This window comes from Leguminivora glycinivorella, chromosome 8 (assembly GCF_023078275.1).
Source record: "Leguminivora glycinivorella isolate SPB_JAAS2020 chromosome 8, LegGlyc_1.1, whole genome shotgun sequence".
NCBI lineage: Eukaryota > Metazoa > Arthropoda > Insecta > Lepidoptera > Tortricidae > Leguminivora > Leguminivora glycinivorella.
In genome coordinates this window covers 2,075,924-2,090,080 of record NC_062978.1, presented here as the reverse complement: position 1 = coordinate 2,090,080, position 14,157 = coordinate 2,075,924, and the positions used below count along the sequence as shown (strand labels likewise).

Here is a 14,157-nt window from a genome sequence, read left to right as displayed (position 1 = left end):
AGTGGAAAAAGCAATAAAAACACAAAAAAGAGATAAGGCACCCGGAGCGGATGGTATTAGCAACGAATTTCTGACTGCTAACATAGAAATCCTTGTACCACCTCTCACCACCATATTCAATGATGTGCTACAAAGAGAGATAATCCCTAATCAATGGACTACTTCGACAATCATACTATTGCACAAAAAAGGCGACAAAAACAACATTAACAACTACCGCCCTATTAGCTTGATGTCAAATATATACAAAATCTTCGCTAAAATTATCCTTAATAGAATGACCAAGATCCTAGATGAAAGCCAACCGAGGGAACAAGCAGGATTTAGGAGCGGATATTCAACCCTGGACCATATACATGTAGTTAAACAACTCTTTGAAAAAGCGAAGGAATTCAATATCACGCTACACTGCTGTTTTGTGGATTATAGCAAAGCCTTCGACTCTCTTGAACACGACAAAATCTGGCAAGCCCTAATAAATCAAGGAGTTGAAATCAAGTACATCAGAATCCTAAAAAACATCTATGAAAATAGCAAGGCCAAAATTAAGTTGGACAGAGAAGGTGAAGAAATTAAAATAGGAAGAGGAGTCCGTCAAGGAGATCCAGTGTCACCAAAACTCTTTACGGCTGTCTTAGAAGAGGTATTCCGTAAATTAAATTGGGAGGAATGCGGATTATCAATCAATGGCGAAAACCTCTCGCATTTAAGATTTGCAGACGATCTCATATTAATCTCACCATCTAAAACCAGACTAAACGAAATGATATGTGACCTAGATACAGAAAGCCAGAAAGTAGGGCTATGTATGAACACCCTGAAGACCAAAGCCATGACCAATGGAAAAGACAAAGAACCCATTTACGTCAACAACAACATGATCGAGTATGTAAATGAATACTTATATCTAGGCCAAATTATATCCCCACACGACTTGACTACGAAAGAACTAGACAGGCGTATTGGAAACGGGTGGAAGCAATATTGGAACTTAAAAGAAGTTATGAAAAATAAAGAAATGAGTATGACCATAAAAAGGAAACTGTTCGATACCTGTATACTTCCTGTCCTAACTTATGGTTGCCAAACATGGGCACTAAACAAATCCCACTACAAAAAGCTAGAGATATGTCAAAACGCTATGGAGAGAAGCATGATGGGAAAGCGGTTAGCCGATAAAGTTAGAAACATAGATATAAAGAAATGTACTAAAACAAAAGACATTACTACAACAATTAAAAAGTTAAAATGGCAATGGGCAGGTCACACAATAAGAGGGAAAGAAAAGTGGTCTAAAACGATAATGTACTGGTTCACTAAATACAAAAAGAGGAAACGTGGCAGGCCAAGAAGAAGATGGGAAGATGAGATAAAGCGTGCAGCAGGAAGTTCCTGGACTACAATAACAAAAGACAGAGACAAATGGAAGGAGTTAGGGGAGGCCTTTGCCTACAAAAGGCATACAGACAAAAACTAGGTAATATAATTATGAATGTCAACAACAAAATGAAATGTAACAAAACGTCTGAAATAAAGGCTATTTTATTTATTTATTTATTTAAAGTATATAAGTACTAGCTTTTGCCCGCGGCTTCGCTCGCGTTAGAAAGAGACAAAAAGTAGCCTATGTCACTCTCCATCCCTTCAACTATCTCCACTTAAAAAATCACGACAATTCGTCGCCCCGTTTTGCCGTGAAGGACGGACAAACAAACAGAGACACACACTTTCCCATTTCTAATATTAGTATGGATGAGTATACAGGGTGTCCCAAGACCATGGGACATGAAGGGAAAGTACCTAAAATATCACAGATAGGATATATTGCTGAAAGAAGACTTTATTTTATTTTTAAAACTTGGTAAAACTGCATTCAAAAAAAATTTTTTTTTTTTTTTAATGTATGGACAAATTTTAAGGCTAAGGAGTCTGCCATGTAAAATGTTAAAATTCATGGTCTTCCTTTTATCTCCGACACTATGTTATTTAGAGAAAGATAATCTTTATGATGAAGCCTATACCATGTAATTATTTAAAAATCTATGAATGGAGTTTTACTTAGTTTTAAAAATAAAATAAAGTCTTCTTGTAGCAAAATACCCTATCTACGATATTTAAGGTACTTTCCGTTCATGTCCCATAGTCTTGGGACACCCTGTATAAGGGGAAGCCTGAGAGTAGCGCCAGTGACTAAGAAGGTGAGAGGAAGCAGATTAGCATGGTACGAGCATGTAATGCGGAGGGGTGAAAGCAATTTTATAAAACGAGTGGTAAATATGAAGGTGGATGGATACAATGGTAGTGGAAAGCCTAAGAAACGATGGAATGTGTGAATAATGATATGAGAGTGAAAGGTGTTAGTATGGAAATGACGGCTGATAGAGAGGAGTGGAGGAGGAAAATCTGCTGCGCCGACCCCAAATAATGAGATGAGGGCAAGAGAATGATTATATTTTTTAATGTATTTTTCTAAAAACACGAAAAGGTGTTTTGGTTATCCTTTTTTTGACCATTTAATGTATTCGACTTATGATTTACGAAGTCGACTGAGGGATGTGGGTTACTTATGATGTGGGCGATGGGCTGGCAACCTGTCGCTGGCACCGAAACTTGATGAGTTTCATGTGCTCTGCCTACTCTTTTTGGAAGTAAAGGCGTGAGTTTATGTATTTATGATTTTTGAAAATGTTAATATGTTCGAGTCTCACGTGAGTTTTTTTATAGTTTACCTTTTAATCGTTATAAACATATGTTGTAAATGCAATCAACGTATATCAGCAGTTCTCAAAAAGTTTGTATATATAGCCTCGTCAGCCAAATTTAATTGATCCTATTTTTAACCCCCGACGACGGGGTGTTATAAGTTTGACGTGTCTGTCTGTCTGTCCGTCCGTCTGTCTGTCTGTCTGTCTGTCTGTTTGTGTGTGTGTGTCTGTCTGTGGCATCGTAGCTCCTGAATGGATGAACCGATTTCGATTTAGTTTTTTTTTATTTTAAAGCTGTGTTAGTCGGGAGTGTTCTTAGCCATGTTTCATGAAAATTGGTCCACAAGGTCGCGGTCGGGGGTTTTTTCAAAATTTTAATTTTGTGGTTAGGTTATGTTACCAACATTTAGTGATATAAGTTCTTTTTACTTTCGTAAGATATGTACAAGATAATTACTATAATTAAGAAAATATAGATACTCGAGAACCTTAATGATCAAATAAAACTTACTAAAATCTCAATTCATGAAATAAATCTTGGTAACAAAAAAGGAAAAAAAAATATTTCCTTACTTTTTGTACAAACTTTTCGAGAACTGCTGATATACCATATAATCTAAGATCGCTAATTTAATTAGAAAATAGCCACAACATCCTCAGCATAATTAAATCTTACATTCGCTAATTACCGTAGACTTATCGATTTAACATCATCGCGTGAACGTTAAAAAAACGGATGCAATCATCTTCATTAACAAAAACTATGACTATGATAATTACTATAATTAAGAAAATATAGATACTCGAGAACCTTAATGATCAAATAAAACTTACTAAAATCTCAATTCATGAAATAAATCTTGGTAACAAAAAAGGAAAAAAAAATATTTCCTTAATTTTTGTACAAACTTTTCGAGAACTGCTGATATACCATATAATCTAAGATCGCTAATTTAATTAGAAAATAGCCACAACATCCTCAGCATAATTAAATCTTACATTCGCTAATTACCGTAGACTTATCGATTTCATTCTCAATTTAACACGCAACATCATCGCGTGAACGTTAAAAATCGGATGCAATCACTGTTATTGCCAATAGCCTAGATGAAAAGAATCAAGTGGATGTGGCCTATTTCGACTACCGTAAAGCTTTTGACAGAGTTAATAATGATACACTTTTAGTAAAATAGGCCCATGCTGGTTTCACACAGTCACTATTACAATTGTTAGCAAACTATTTCACAAATAGACAACAGTATGTCCAGTACGGCCAATGTAAATCAACTCCCTATCCAGTTTTATCCGGTATAGGTCAAGGTAGTTCTCTTGGTCCCCTTCTATTTGTCATTCTCATCAACGACCTCCCAACATCCATTAAACACTCCACGTGCTTGCTGTTTGCTGATGATCTAAAGTTAGTCAAGTCAATTAGTACCCACCAAGATTGTATTAAGTTACAAGAGGACATCCGCAATGTCTGTGCGTGGAGCATTCAAAATAATGTATCCCTTAATGAAGATAAATGCTCAATCATGACATTCACTCGTGCTTTCCATCGCCTCCATTACAATTACATGATTGACAACCAGCCTCTTCAACAAGTCTCATCAGCTCGTGACCTAGGCACCTGGTTTGATCCACATCTCACTTTCAATGATCATATTGTTGCTACATGTAATGCTGCTAGAAAGTCGTTGGGCTTTGTAATCCGCCAATGCAAATTTCTGGACTCGCAAAATGCACTTAGCATATTATACAATGCATATGTGCGAAGTCGGCTAGAATCTAATGCGATTGTATGGTGCCCCCATGAACACCAGTACACTCTTATGTTGGAGAGGGTGCAAAAAACTTTTATACGCTTTCTTTTCCGTAAACTCCATGGGTACTATCCGCATCTGTATCCCACTCTTTACGTCCTTGGGATGGTAAATTACACTTCCCTAGAGTGCAGAAGAAATATAGCTCTCATAAAGTTCTTCTTACGTTTAATACGCGGCCAAATTACTAACCCTACCATGCTATCTCTGATTTCATTAAAAGTTCGCCCTATTACTGGCATAGAACTCCGCCCCCGTCCACAAACTCTATTCGCTATCCCGACAGCACGAACTCATGCCCTATCACACTCTCCGCTACACCATGCATTAACTCTTCTAAATGAAATACTGGCCAGTGACAGCAATCTGGACATGTTTTACAGCACGGAATCGCAATTCCTTTCGATTAGTAGCCGATACCTGGAAGCTAATACGACTCCAAGTTCCATTAGCTACTGATTATGAATCAATCATAAGACCTTAAGTATGGTCTAATATCCTATGGTATGAGTCTCTAAAACTACCCTCCTATTAACATGTATAGCTTGTCTGTTAGTGTTAATTTTAAGGAATTTATAAATAAAGAAATAAATAAAGAAATTTCCATTAACAAAAACTATGACTTCGCTAAAAACAAAGGAAAAAACTCTATTATCTGTTGCAAAACGTTCAATATCCATTTACGAGAAAATACTACATGCGTATATTATAGTAGTCTTCACAGATTTAAATCTAAATGTGTTTAGTGTGTAATGTAAACGTATCCCTATTGTCCCAGAGCTGTAAGAACCTCTTTTTGACACATGACAGCGTCCGCAAAACGTAAACTCGCGCAACCTAATGAAATTTGAAATTAAATCCTGTAATAATATTGAAAAAACTCAAGTACGTAAAAACAATATTCGCTTACTTTAAACATAATCTAACACATGTTACATTTTTGCGGATCTTCGTTAGTGAGTATTTTACGATATTAATTTATCACGCATGATTTACTTATTATGTAATTTATCATTCATTTTCATTTTTAAACTAGTGCTGTGGCAGAGTCTTATTCCTTGTACATAGGGCCTAATCGATTGTTGATCGTTGGATTTGGCTAACGATACGTCTTAGCCAGATCGCAACATACTTCAAAACAAATGTGTCAAAAATGTGAACTTACAGATCCGGGACAATAATTCCTACCTGTTGAGTTGTTGACCTATTCAGTAGCAAAAGAGCCCTTGTGGCCGATTATTTTCGTAATTTTATATTTTTGTGACATTTAGAGTCATTTGCATCTCTAAAGTAATTTTAGCCTTCTTTTTTAGGGTTCCGTAGTCAACTAGGAACCCTTATAGTTTCGCCATGTCTGTCCGTCCGTCCGTCCGCGGATAATCTCAGTAACCGTTAGCACTAGAAAGCTGAAATTTGGTACTAATATGTATATCAATCACGCCAACAAAGTGCAAAAATAAAAAATTGAAAAAAATGTTTTATTAGGGTACCTCCCCTACATGTAAAGTGGGGGCTGATATTTTTTTTCATTCCAACTTCCAACCCCAACATGTGATATATTGTTGGATAGGTATTTAAAAATGAATAAGGGTTTACTAAGATCGTTTTTTGATAATATTAATATTTTCGGCAATAATCGCTCCTAAAGGAAAAAAAAAGTGCGTCCCCCCCCCTCTAACTTTTGAACCATATGTTTAAAAAATATGAAAAAAATCACAAAAGTAGAACTTTATAAAGACTTTCTAGGAAAATTGTTTTGAACTTGATAGGTTCAGTAGTTTTTGAGAAAAATACGGAAAACTACGGAACCCTACACTGAGCGTGGCCCGACACGCTCTTGGCCGGTTTTTTTTTGTATTTGTACTTTTCTATATGTGTAGTTTTTAGTTGAATATCGACGTTTAGAGACCTTATACACCTCTAATCATTGTAGTAGCGTAATACTTTAGTTAGAACTTAGAATTAGTATTATCAATTGTAATTTCAGTTCAACTTGATTTGTAATTTGTAATTTTTAACCCACGACGCAAAAACGAAGGGGTGTTATAAGTTTGACGTGTCTGTCTGTCTGTCTGTGTGTGTCTGTCTGGATTTAGTTTTTTTTTTGTCTGAAAGCTGAGTAATTCGGGAGTGTTCTTAGCCATATTTCATGAAAATCGGTCTACTATGTCGTGGTCGGGGGTTTTTTCAAAATTTTAATTTTGTGGTTAGGTTAGTTTATATAATATGACTAGTTACTCTAGTCTAGTTAGACCAAAACTTGGTCTGGCACACTGTTTAGCGAGTGTTAGGCTGTTCGGAAGAAGAGTCCTGAAATGGTCCAATACATTCCACGACTCTTCTCTTTCCGAACAGACTAAGTGCGTTTTCACATTATCCGATCCGATATCGGATGTCGGACGGATTTCAAAGGCGAAAATCAGATATGGCTTAAATGTATATTTAGCCCGCTTCGCTCGCGTTAGAAAGAGACAAAAAATAGCCTGTGTCACTCTCCATCCCTTCAACTATCTCCACTTAAAAAATCACGTCATTTCGTCGCTCTGTTTTGCCGTGAAAGACGGACACACAAACAAACACACATACTTTCCCATGTATAATATTATAATATGGATATATGTCTTTAGCAATACTTACGAGTTAAAACAGCTTCATAGATAACTCCAGTGTAGTAGTCCAGTCCTCTCGCGAGACTCAAGTCAAAGAGAATCTTATCCTTAATACCGAACAGTTCGCAATAGTGCAGCAACAGTTTAATTCCTTCTAGGCCTTCGACAGCGGCCTTAGTTTTGGATAATTTTTCATCTTTGAGCAGCTTCTCGGCGAGTTCGGGGCCACCGTTCAGTCTGACGTATTCGCCGATCTTGTCCGCCGCTTCCAGGGTCACACCTTTTTCGTTTATCATTTCCGTTCGCACTTCTTGCCAGGACAACTGAAATTTAGAAAGATTGTTGTTAAACATATATAACACTAAGAAAATCATCTTTACAACTTGCTCCAGCTTATTTGTACTCAAAATACATTGGAAAGTTGTGTTGGTAGTTATGGCAATAAAAATATTTTTATTTTATTTTTTTGAAAGGCCAAAGAGTCGAGGATGAATTTCAATTAATATTTAGTTACAATGGCCATTTCATTCATAATTATCATTGACCACGTCATCTATTGCAGATGATTGTTGCAGCGTCTAGTAAATCATGTGTTGTGGAGAGGTTGATAGCAACGTCTTCGGTAGCTAAAGAGACCTATACCAGAGCGGCATTTTCTACCACAGCGATCACAGATTATACAATGGCCATTAGGCTTACGATCAATAGACTACCAGTTTTATGAGACACATTTGTATAGTGTTAACACCAATTTCTCTTTTACGCTACTATTTTATCGAGCAGGCCGGTGGTTGAGCTTCAGCAGTCCAGTTTAGTCTCAGAGACCGCTATAAGTCTAAGTGGCTGTATGTTACTTTGTGGCGGTCTGTGACCAGTGAATTTCTCATGCAGCTACTTCTATAAGGCAATACGTGCATACTAGTATACCTTGTCAAGTTTGTCAACCGTAGAACAGGTAGCCCGGAAGTTCTCAGCAGGCACCCCACACGCCTCGAACATGCCGTCAAGAAGGCGTCGGTGGTTGACCTTCAGCACGTATTTGCCGATATCCAGAGCGTCTAGAATCTCGGAGACCACTCGTAGGCATTCCGCGTCTGGTACCATGGGGTCGTACTGGCCTGCGATGTCGAAATCCTGTGGACAAATATATGGTTAACATACATTATTTTCTTTTGATAATACATATTTTAGATTAAAAACTCTCCACTTGACTTTCCAACCCAGAGGACAAAATAATATCCGGATTAGTCCGGCTCACCATGTTACCATCAACGAATATTTTCATGCATGAAATCAATAGGCGAGACGACTAAAAAAAACTAATTAGTCCGTCAGTTAGATTATCAAAGAATTTTAGACACGTATTTTTTCTTTTTTCTCGTAAACGAAAAATGACGACGGTACAGTACAAAGTTTCGCGTGACGTCACGCCTATTATGTACAATTTTTACTTAGAAGTGACGCCACAAGCCCCCACTCCGGAACTTTGATGCTCTTATGTTTGTATTTTTTCATTAGAAAAAGCGAAAAATATGTGTTCAGTGTTTTTGGACGATCTAAATGACGGACTAAACGGAATGCCATTTTTTATGTAGTCGTCATCCCTATTGTACTATACATCATATTTTTTAAGTTCAACAATAGGTAACACCTATTAAATTATATCAGGTGCCGTAGCCGAATGGCATTTCTACGACGCGAAACGAAAACGAAACGCCGCGAAAGGTAGTCTGGCTCTGTCGCGCCAATACGCAGGAGCGATAGAGATAGATATCTACGTGCGTTTCGTTTCGTCAGCGTTTGTGCCATTCGGCTACGTACCCAGTAGTTCTAACTAAATCTCGGCAGTCTGAAGCCCGTCATTTTAGTTTAGTTATAAATCCAAAAGAATTACAATAGAGAATAGTGTATTGATAATTCTGTCACGAGAATTTATTGGGCATAGAACAGAAGAGAATAGCAAAAACACTAATTGTAGCTGAAAGTCCCGAAGTCGTAAAATATCGTAAATTTAATACGTCCGTGATAACACACCCCCTTACCACGCAACGCATGACGTATACATCGCATAATCCAAGCTCATACATATTAACCAGCCAATTGTAAGGTATGCGATAATGACTGACCGCACAGCGTGACCTTAACCGAATAATATTGCGACGCCGATCTACATACCGGACTTGACCGACGCGAACGGAGTCTATGCACTTTCTAATGCCAATTCTCTTCGTGGTTTGTAACAGTTATATCAGTACCAATATGTTGCTGGGCAGAGTCACATCTCGGACACTAGCGGTCAAATATATGAAAGAGGCGCGTTCCTAACACACATTCTAAGCTCGTGTAGGTGAACGCGTACCATGCTTGTATGAGTGAGATATGACAGGTCGATTGTTCGCGTTTTTGTCAGGCGGTAACTGTGAGGTAGCCGAGAGGGGGTGGGCGGCAGTTTCAGCGGGGAGCGGGAGTGGCCATACTGTACGATAGCACTTTTATTATACTGTGGCAGAGTGATGGCAGATAGACTAAAATGTTAACGGAAGGGTGGCCGCTTACAGATGTAAGAAGCGCTTGGCATTCGTTGGCTCGTTGGGTGGACGACATCCGGAAAATTGACTAGCTCAGGACCGGGACAAGTGGCGTACTTTCAACCAATTGGAACCCTAGCCCCTAGGCCACTCTACAACCATGTCAAAATGACAAGCAGTAAGAGATTTCTTACAATCTAATTTATAACGTCACTATGACATAGTTCTACAGTGGCCTAGTGTTCCAATTGGTTGGCTGTACTTAATAAGAGAGGCGATAAAGGGCTGAGTTGATGATGATGATGAACCTTGTTTGACTGCGTCACTTTATTAGACATACATGCAACTCACGGGTGTATTCCCAAAAGAGGCAGAGCACATGGAATTGCTGAAATTTACGTGCAACACTTAACAATTAAAAAGTTGAAAGTAATATGACGTTGTGACAGGTTGCTACCCCATCGCACACAATTTTATTTGTATTTTATATATCCTACCGTCGCTAGTCGACTCCTATAACACCCACGGGAGGAAAGGAGGTAAGTACTATATTGAACAGCTGACCGAGGGACGCCATCTTGACAAGCAAAATTTTGCGCGCCCGCGAGGCATTACGCGAGAGGAATTGTGTCATACTTTCTAGCGGTGACATGGTATCGTATGGAATCCAAAGCTACATCAAAAAAATGTACGAAAATTGTTCTAAATTGTACGCTTATTAAAAAAAAAGTACTACTCGCATTTACAAGAAAACAATGATCAATATGTCACCGCCAGAGAGCATTCTTTCTGGCGGGCGCTATCTATTTCACTATGTAACAGTCCACTTTTTAGCTTTTTTATGAATCAGAAAAAATGTACGAGAATTGTACTAAGCTGTCCGATACTTAAAAAAAAATAACTACGCGTATTTACAAGAAAACAATGATTTATATGTCACCGCTAGGAAGCAAACTTTCTGGCGGGCGCTATCTATTTCACTATGTAACAGTCCAGTTTTCAGCTTTTTTATGAATCAGAAAAAATGTACGAGAATTGTACTAAACTGACCGATACTTAAAAAAAAAATAACTACACGTATTTACAAGAAAACAATGATGTATATGTCACCGCTAGGAAGCATACTTTCTGGCGGGCGCTATCTATTTCACTATGTAACAGTACAGTTTTCAACTTTCTTGTAAATCAGAAAATATGTACGAGAATTGTTCTAAATTACACGACAATCTTAAAAAATGTACTTTACATATTTACAAGAAATTTCACCACGCCAACTGGTACGGTCAGCTACATAAGGTAAATATATTTACCTGTATTCAATTTTGACCTGCGTTCTTCCCAAGTAATAAGTTTCGATATGTATTGATATTTATAGACGAGACTGTAAAGGCTCATTTGATTCTTCGAAAACAAGAGTGCAAAGTAATTTCATATAAATTTTAACTTGACGAAGATAATTATATATATAACCATTATGCAATAGGCCAATGGTGCCCCTGACATGCGTAGAAATAATTACAAGTTTGTTCTAATAAATTGTTTAGATTACTGCTATGTTACTATGCAACAAAAACACACGCACGGTAGCACACTGCGCAGGCCAAGTTCCAGCAACAGGCGGCGCACATACTGTGCACTATTTACACGAACCGTTTCGACCCACTTTTGACCCTCTGTAGCTCAGTTCCTATCGGCTAATTGTTCGCCTAAATTAGGGTTAAAATCCAATCCAATGCCATGTTTAGATGCACTTTAAAATCGATCATAATCATCTTCATCAACAGCCGGGTCCACTGGTAAACATTTGCCATTCTCAAGACTCGCCAGCGCTACCACACGCAGTCCTCCATTCCTGTATACTTCTAAATTTGAACTTTGCAGGTTAATTTAATTATTTGTATAAATAGATTCATTTAATCTTATAAATAATTACGTGCAGCATGAAAACCTGCCAAGGTCAAATTTAGAAGTATTCTGAAACGGAGAACTGTGTGTGGTGGCGACTCTTGGGAATTTCATACATTCAGAACGCACAAATGCATTGTCACTTCATAGTTCATCCGCCAGTAAATTTCACAAACGTCATTTCGGTCACTTAAAAAAAGATAATTAATAAATAATAAGAAATAAAAACAAACGAGCCACCTTTCCAAGATCGTTATAAAGTATTCTATCAGGAAAACTTTACCTGCCCAATTAGCCGATAGGAACTTGGCCCCCTTTTTAACAGGTATGTTTTTGGTGGGTAGCACGCCGCTCTTACACCTGTGAGTTTTACCGCTTACGTAAGCGACTTATGTAAAACTTTCAAATGTTAATGGTTTTTGTAAGCAGCTTACGGTAAGTTTTAACTACTTTCGTAAGCTGAAAACTTTCAAGTGTATACGAGTTTGCTTACAGAAGTGACTCATCACTCAGCTTATCGAAATAAACTGATAAGTTTTGGCCTTACGAACTAGGGCGGTCGTTTTTTTTTTCATTTCAACTTTGCTTGCTTGGAACAATGTAGACATTTAGTAAGTTGAATGAAAACCACAAAACTTCCGTAAGCAAAACTTACGATAAGTTTTTCATAGGTGTAAATGGAACCATCAGTCGCTTACCAAAGATTTACGTAAGTCACTTACAGGTGTAAAGGCGGCCTAAATGAAATCCATCAATTTATTCATAATTTATGATTCAAAATCATCATTATTTTATACACAGGTAAATTTTATCAGCAAGCAAATATCAAGTTAAAATTTGTATGAAATTACTTTGCACTCTTGTGGATAATACGCAATTTTGCTATCTGTTTTCGAAGAATCAAATGAGCCTTTACAGTCTCGTCTATAAATATCTATACATATCGAAACTTATTACTTGGGAAGAACGCAGGTCAAAATTGAATACAGGTAAATATATTTATCTTATGTAGCTGACCGTACCAGTTGGCGTGGTGAAATTTCTTGTAAATATGTGGAGTACATTTTTTAAGATTGTCGTGTAATTTAGAACAATTCTCGTACATATTTTCTGATTTACAAGAAAGTTGAAAACTGTACTGTTACATAGTGAAATAGATAGCGCCCGCCAGAAAGTATGCTTCCTAGCGGTGACATATACATCATTGTTTTCTTGTAAATACGTGTAGTTATTTTTTTTTAAGTATCGGTCAGTTTAATACAATTCTCGTACATTTTTTCTGATTCATAAAAAAGCTGAAAACTGGACTGTTACATAGTGAAATAGATAGCGCCCGCCAGAAAGTTTGCTTCCTAGCGGTGACATATAAATCATTGTTTTCTTGTAAATACGTGTAGTTATTTTTTTTAAAAGTATCGGACAGCTTAGTACAATTCTCGTACATTTTTTCTGATTCATAAAAAAGCTGAAAAGTGGACTGTTACATGGTGAAATAGATAGCGCCCGCCAGAAAGAATGCTCTCTAGCGGTGACATATTGATCATTGTTTTCTTGTAAATGCGTGTAGTACTTTTTTTTTTAATACGCGTACAATTTAGAACAATTTTCGTACATTTTTTTGATGTAGCTTTGAATTTCATACGATACCATGTCACCGCTAGAAAGTATGACACGAGGAATTGCCTCCCGAGGCGTGCGGCCAGTGTGCATCCGGCTAACATATTTACGATAACAAGAGTGAACACTGAACAGGCATCTTCTGGGCGAGCTCACTCCATCGTAGGCCACGTCTTTGCCTTTGGCTAGTCTGTGGCCAAGAGTACGCCCATTTATAATTAAAAAAAACGATTGTGAATCAATTTATCCAAATCATCTTTTTCCAATGTTATTCTGACAAGATCGATATTCAGTCTTGCAAATGCGTGCGAAGTATGCCACACATTACACTTTTTGTGAACCGCCAAAAATAATTGTGGGGCATTCTAGGCCAAAGTTATATTAGAAAATGAAATAATACACATACTTATTAACAAATTGCCGACCGACAAATGGGCTTGCAATTACATTATTTATAGCATTGCATACTATAGGAAAGAATTAGTGTTTTAAATCGACACGAATCACGAATTCACCTTTCGCACGTGAATCGTACTATGTTTTACAGTACATACATAATATATGGCCATATCATTTCTTGAGATAGTTGCGTAATGACTAATGAGCTCACACTTACCTAACTATACTCAGTACATTTAGGTATTTAAAAGAACCTAAACGAATAATTTGTATAGTGCGGTAATATAGCGCCATATGTGTCAATAAGTTTTTTGCAAAAAAATCATTTTTGGCACAAGCTCTTATCGCCGACTGTACCTTTCTTTCAACAGTCATCTACTGCACTTCGAGACGTTTCTAAAAACCCCTTACTCGATGGGGATACGACGTTTCTTAACAGAGTTCCTATGGCCACCTTTCTGCTCCATCATCAGATCAGCTCCATGATACCGTAATATTGTATTGGCACGTTATTTACATATGTGTGAAAAATTTCAGCTCAATCGGAAACCGGGAAGTCGGTCAAATTTAG

At 37.4% G+C, this 14,157-nt stretch overlaps 1 protein-coding gene across 4 annotated transcripts in view; it reads right to left on the bottom strand.

Annotated features, from left to right (window-relative positions):
* Window positions 1-14,157, bottom strand: part of LOC125229039 (histidine--tRNA ligase, cytoplasmic) — a 30,456-nt gene that overhangs the window by 13,217 nt on the left and 3,082 nt on the right. For all 4 annotated transcript variants that reach the window (XM_048133804.1, XM_048133808.1, XM_048133806.1 and 1 more), the window contains 2 exons: window positions 8,065-8,271; window positions 7,166-7,460 (listed from right to left, as the gene is read on the bottom strand). In XM_048133804.1, coding sequence (XP_047989761.1) covers window positions 7,166-7,460; window positions 8,065-8,271 — 502 coding nt within the window. The remainder of the gene's footprint in view (window positions 1-7,165; window positions 7,461-8,064; window positions 8,272-14,157) is intronic.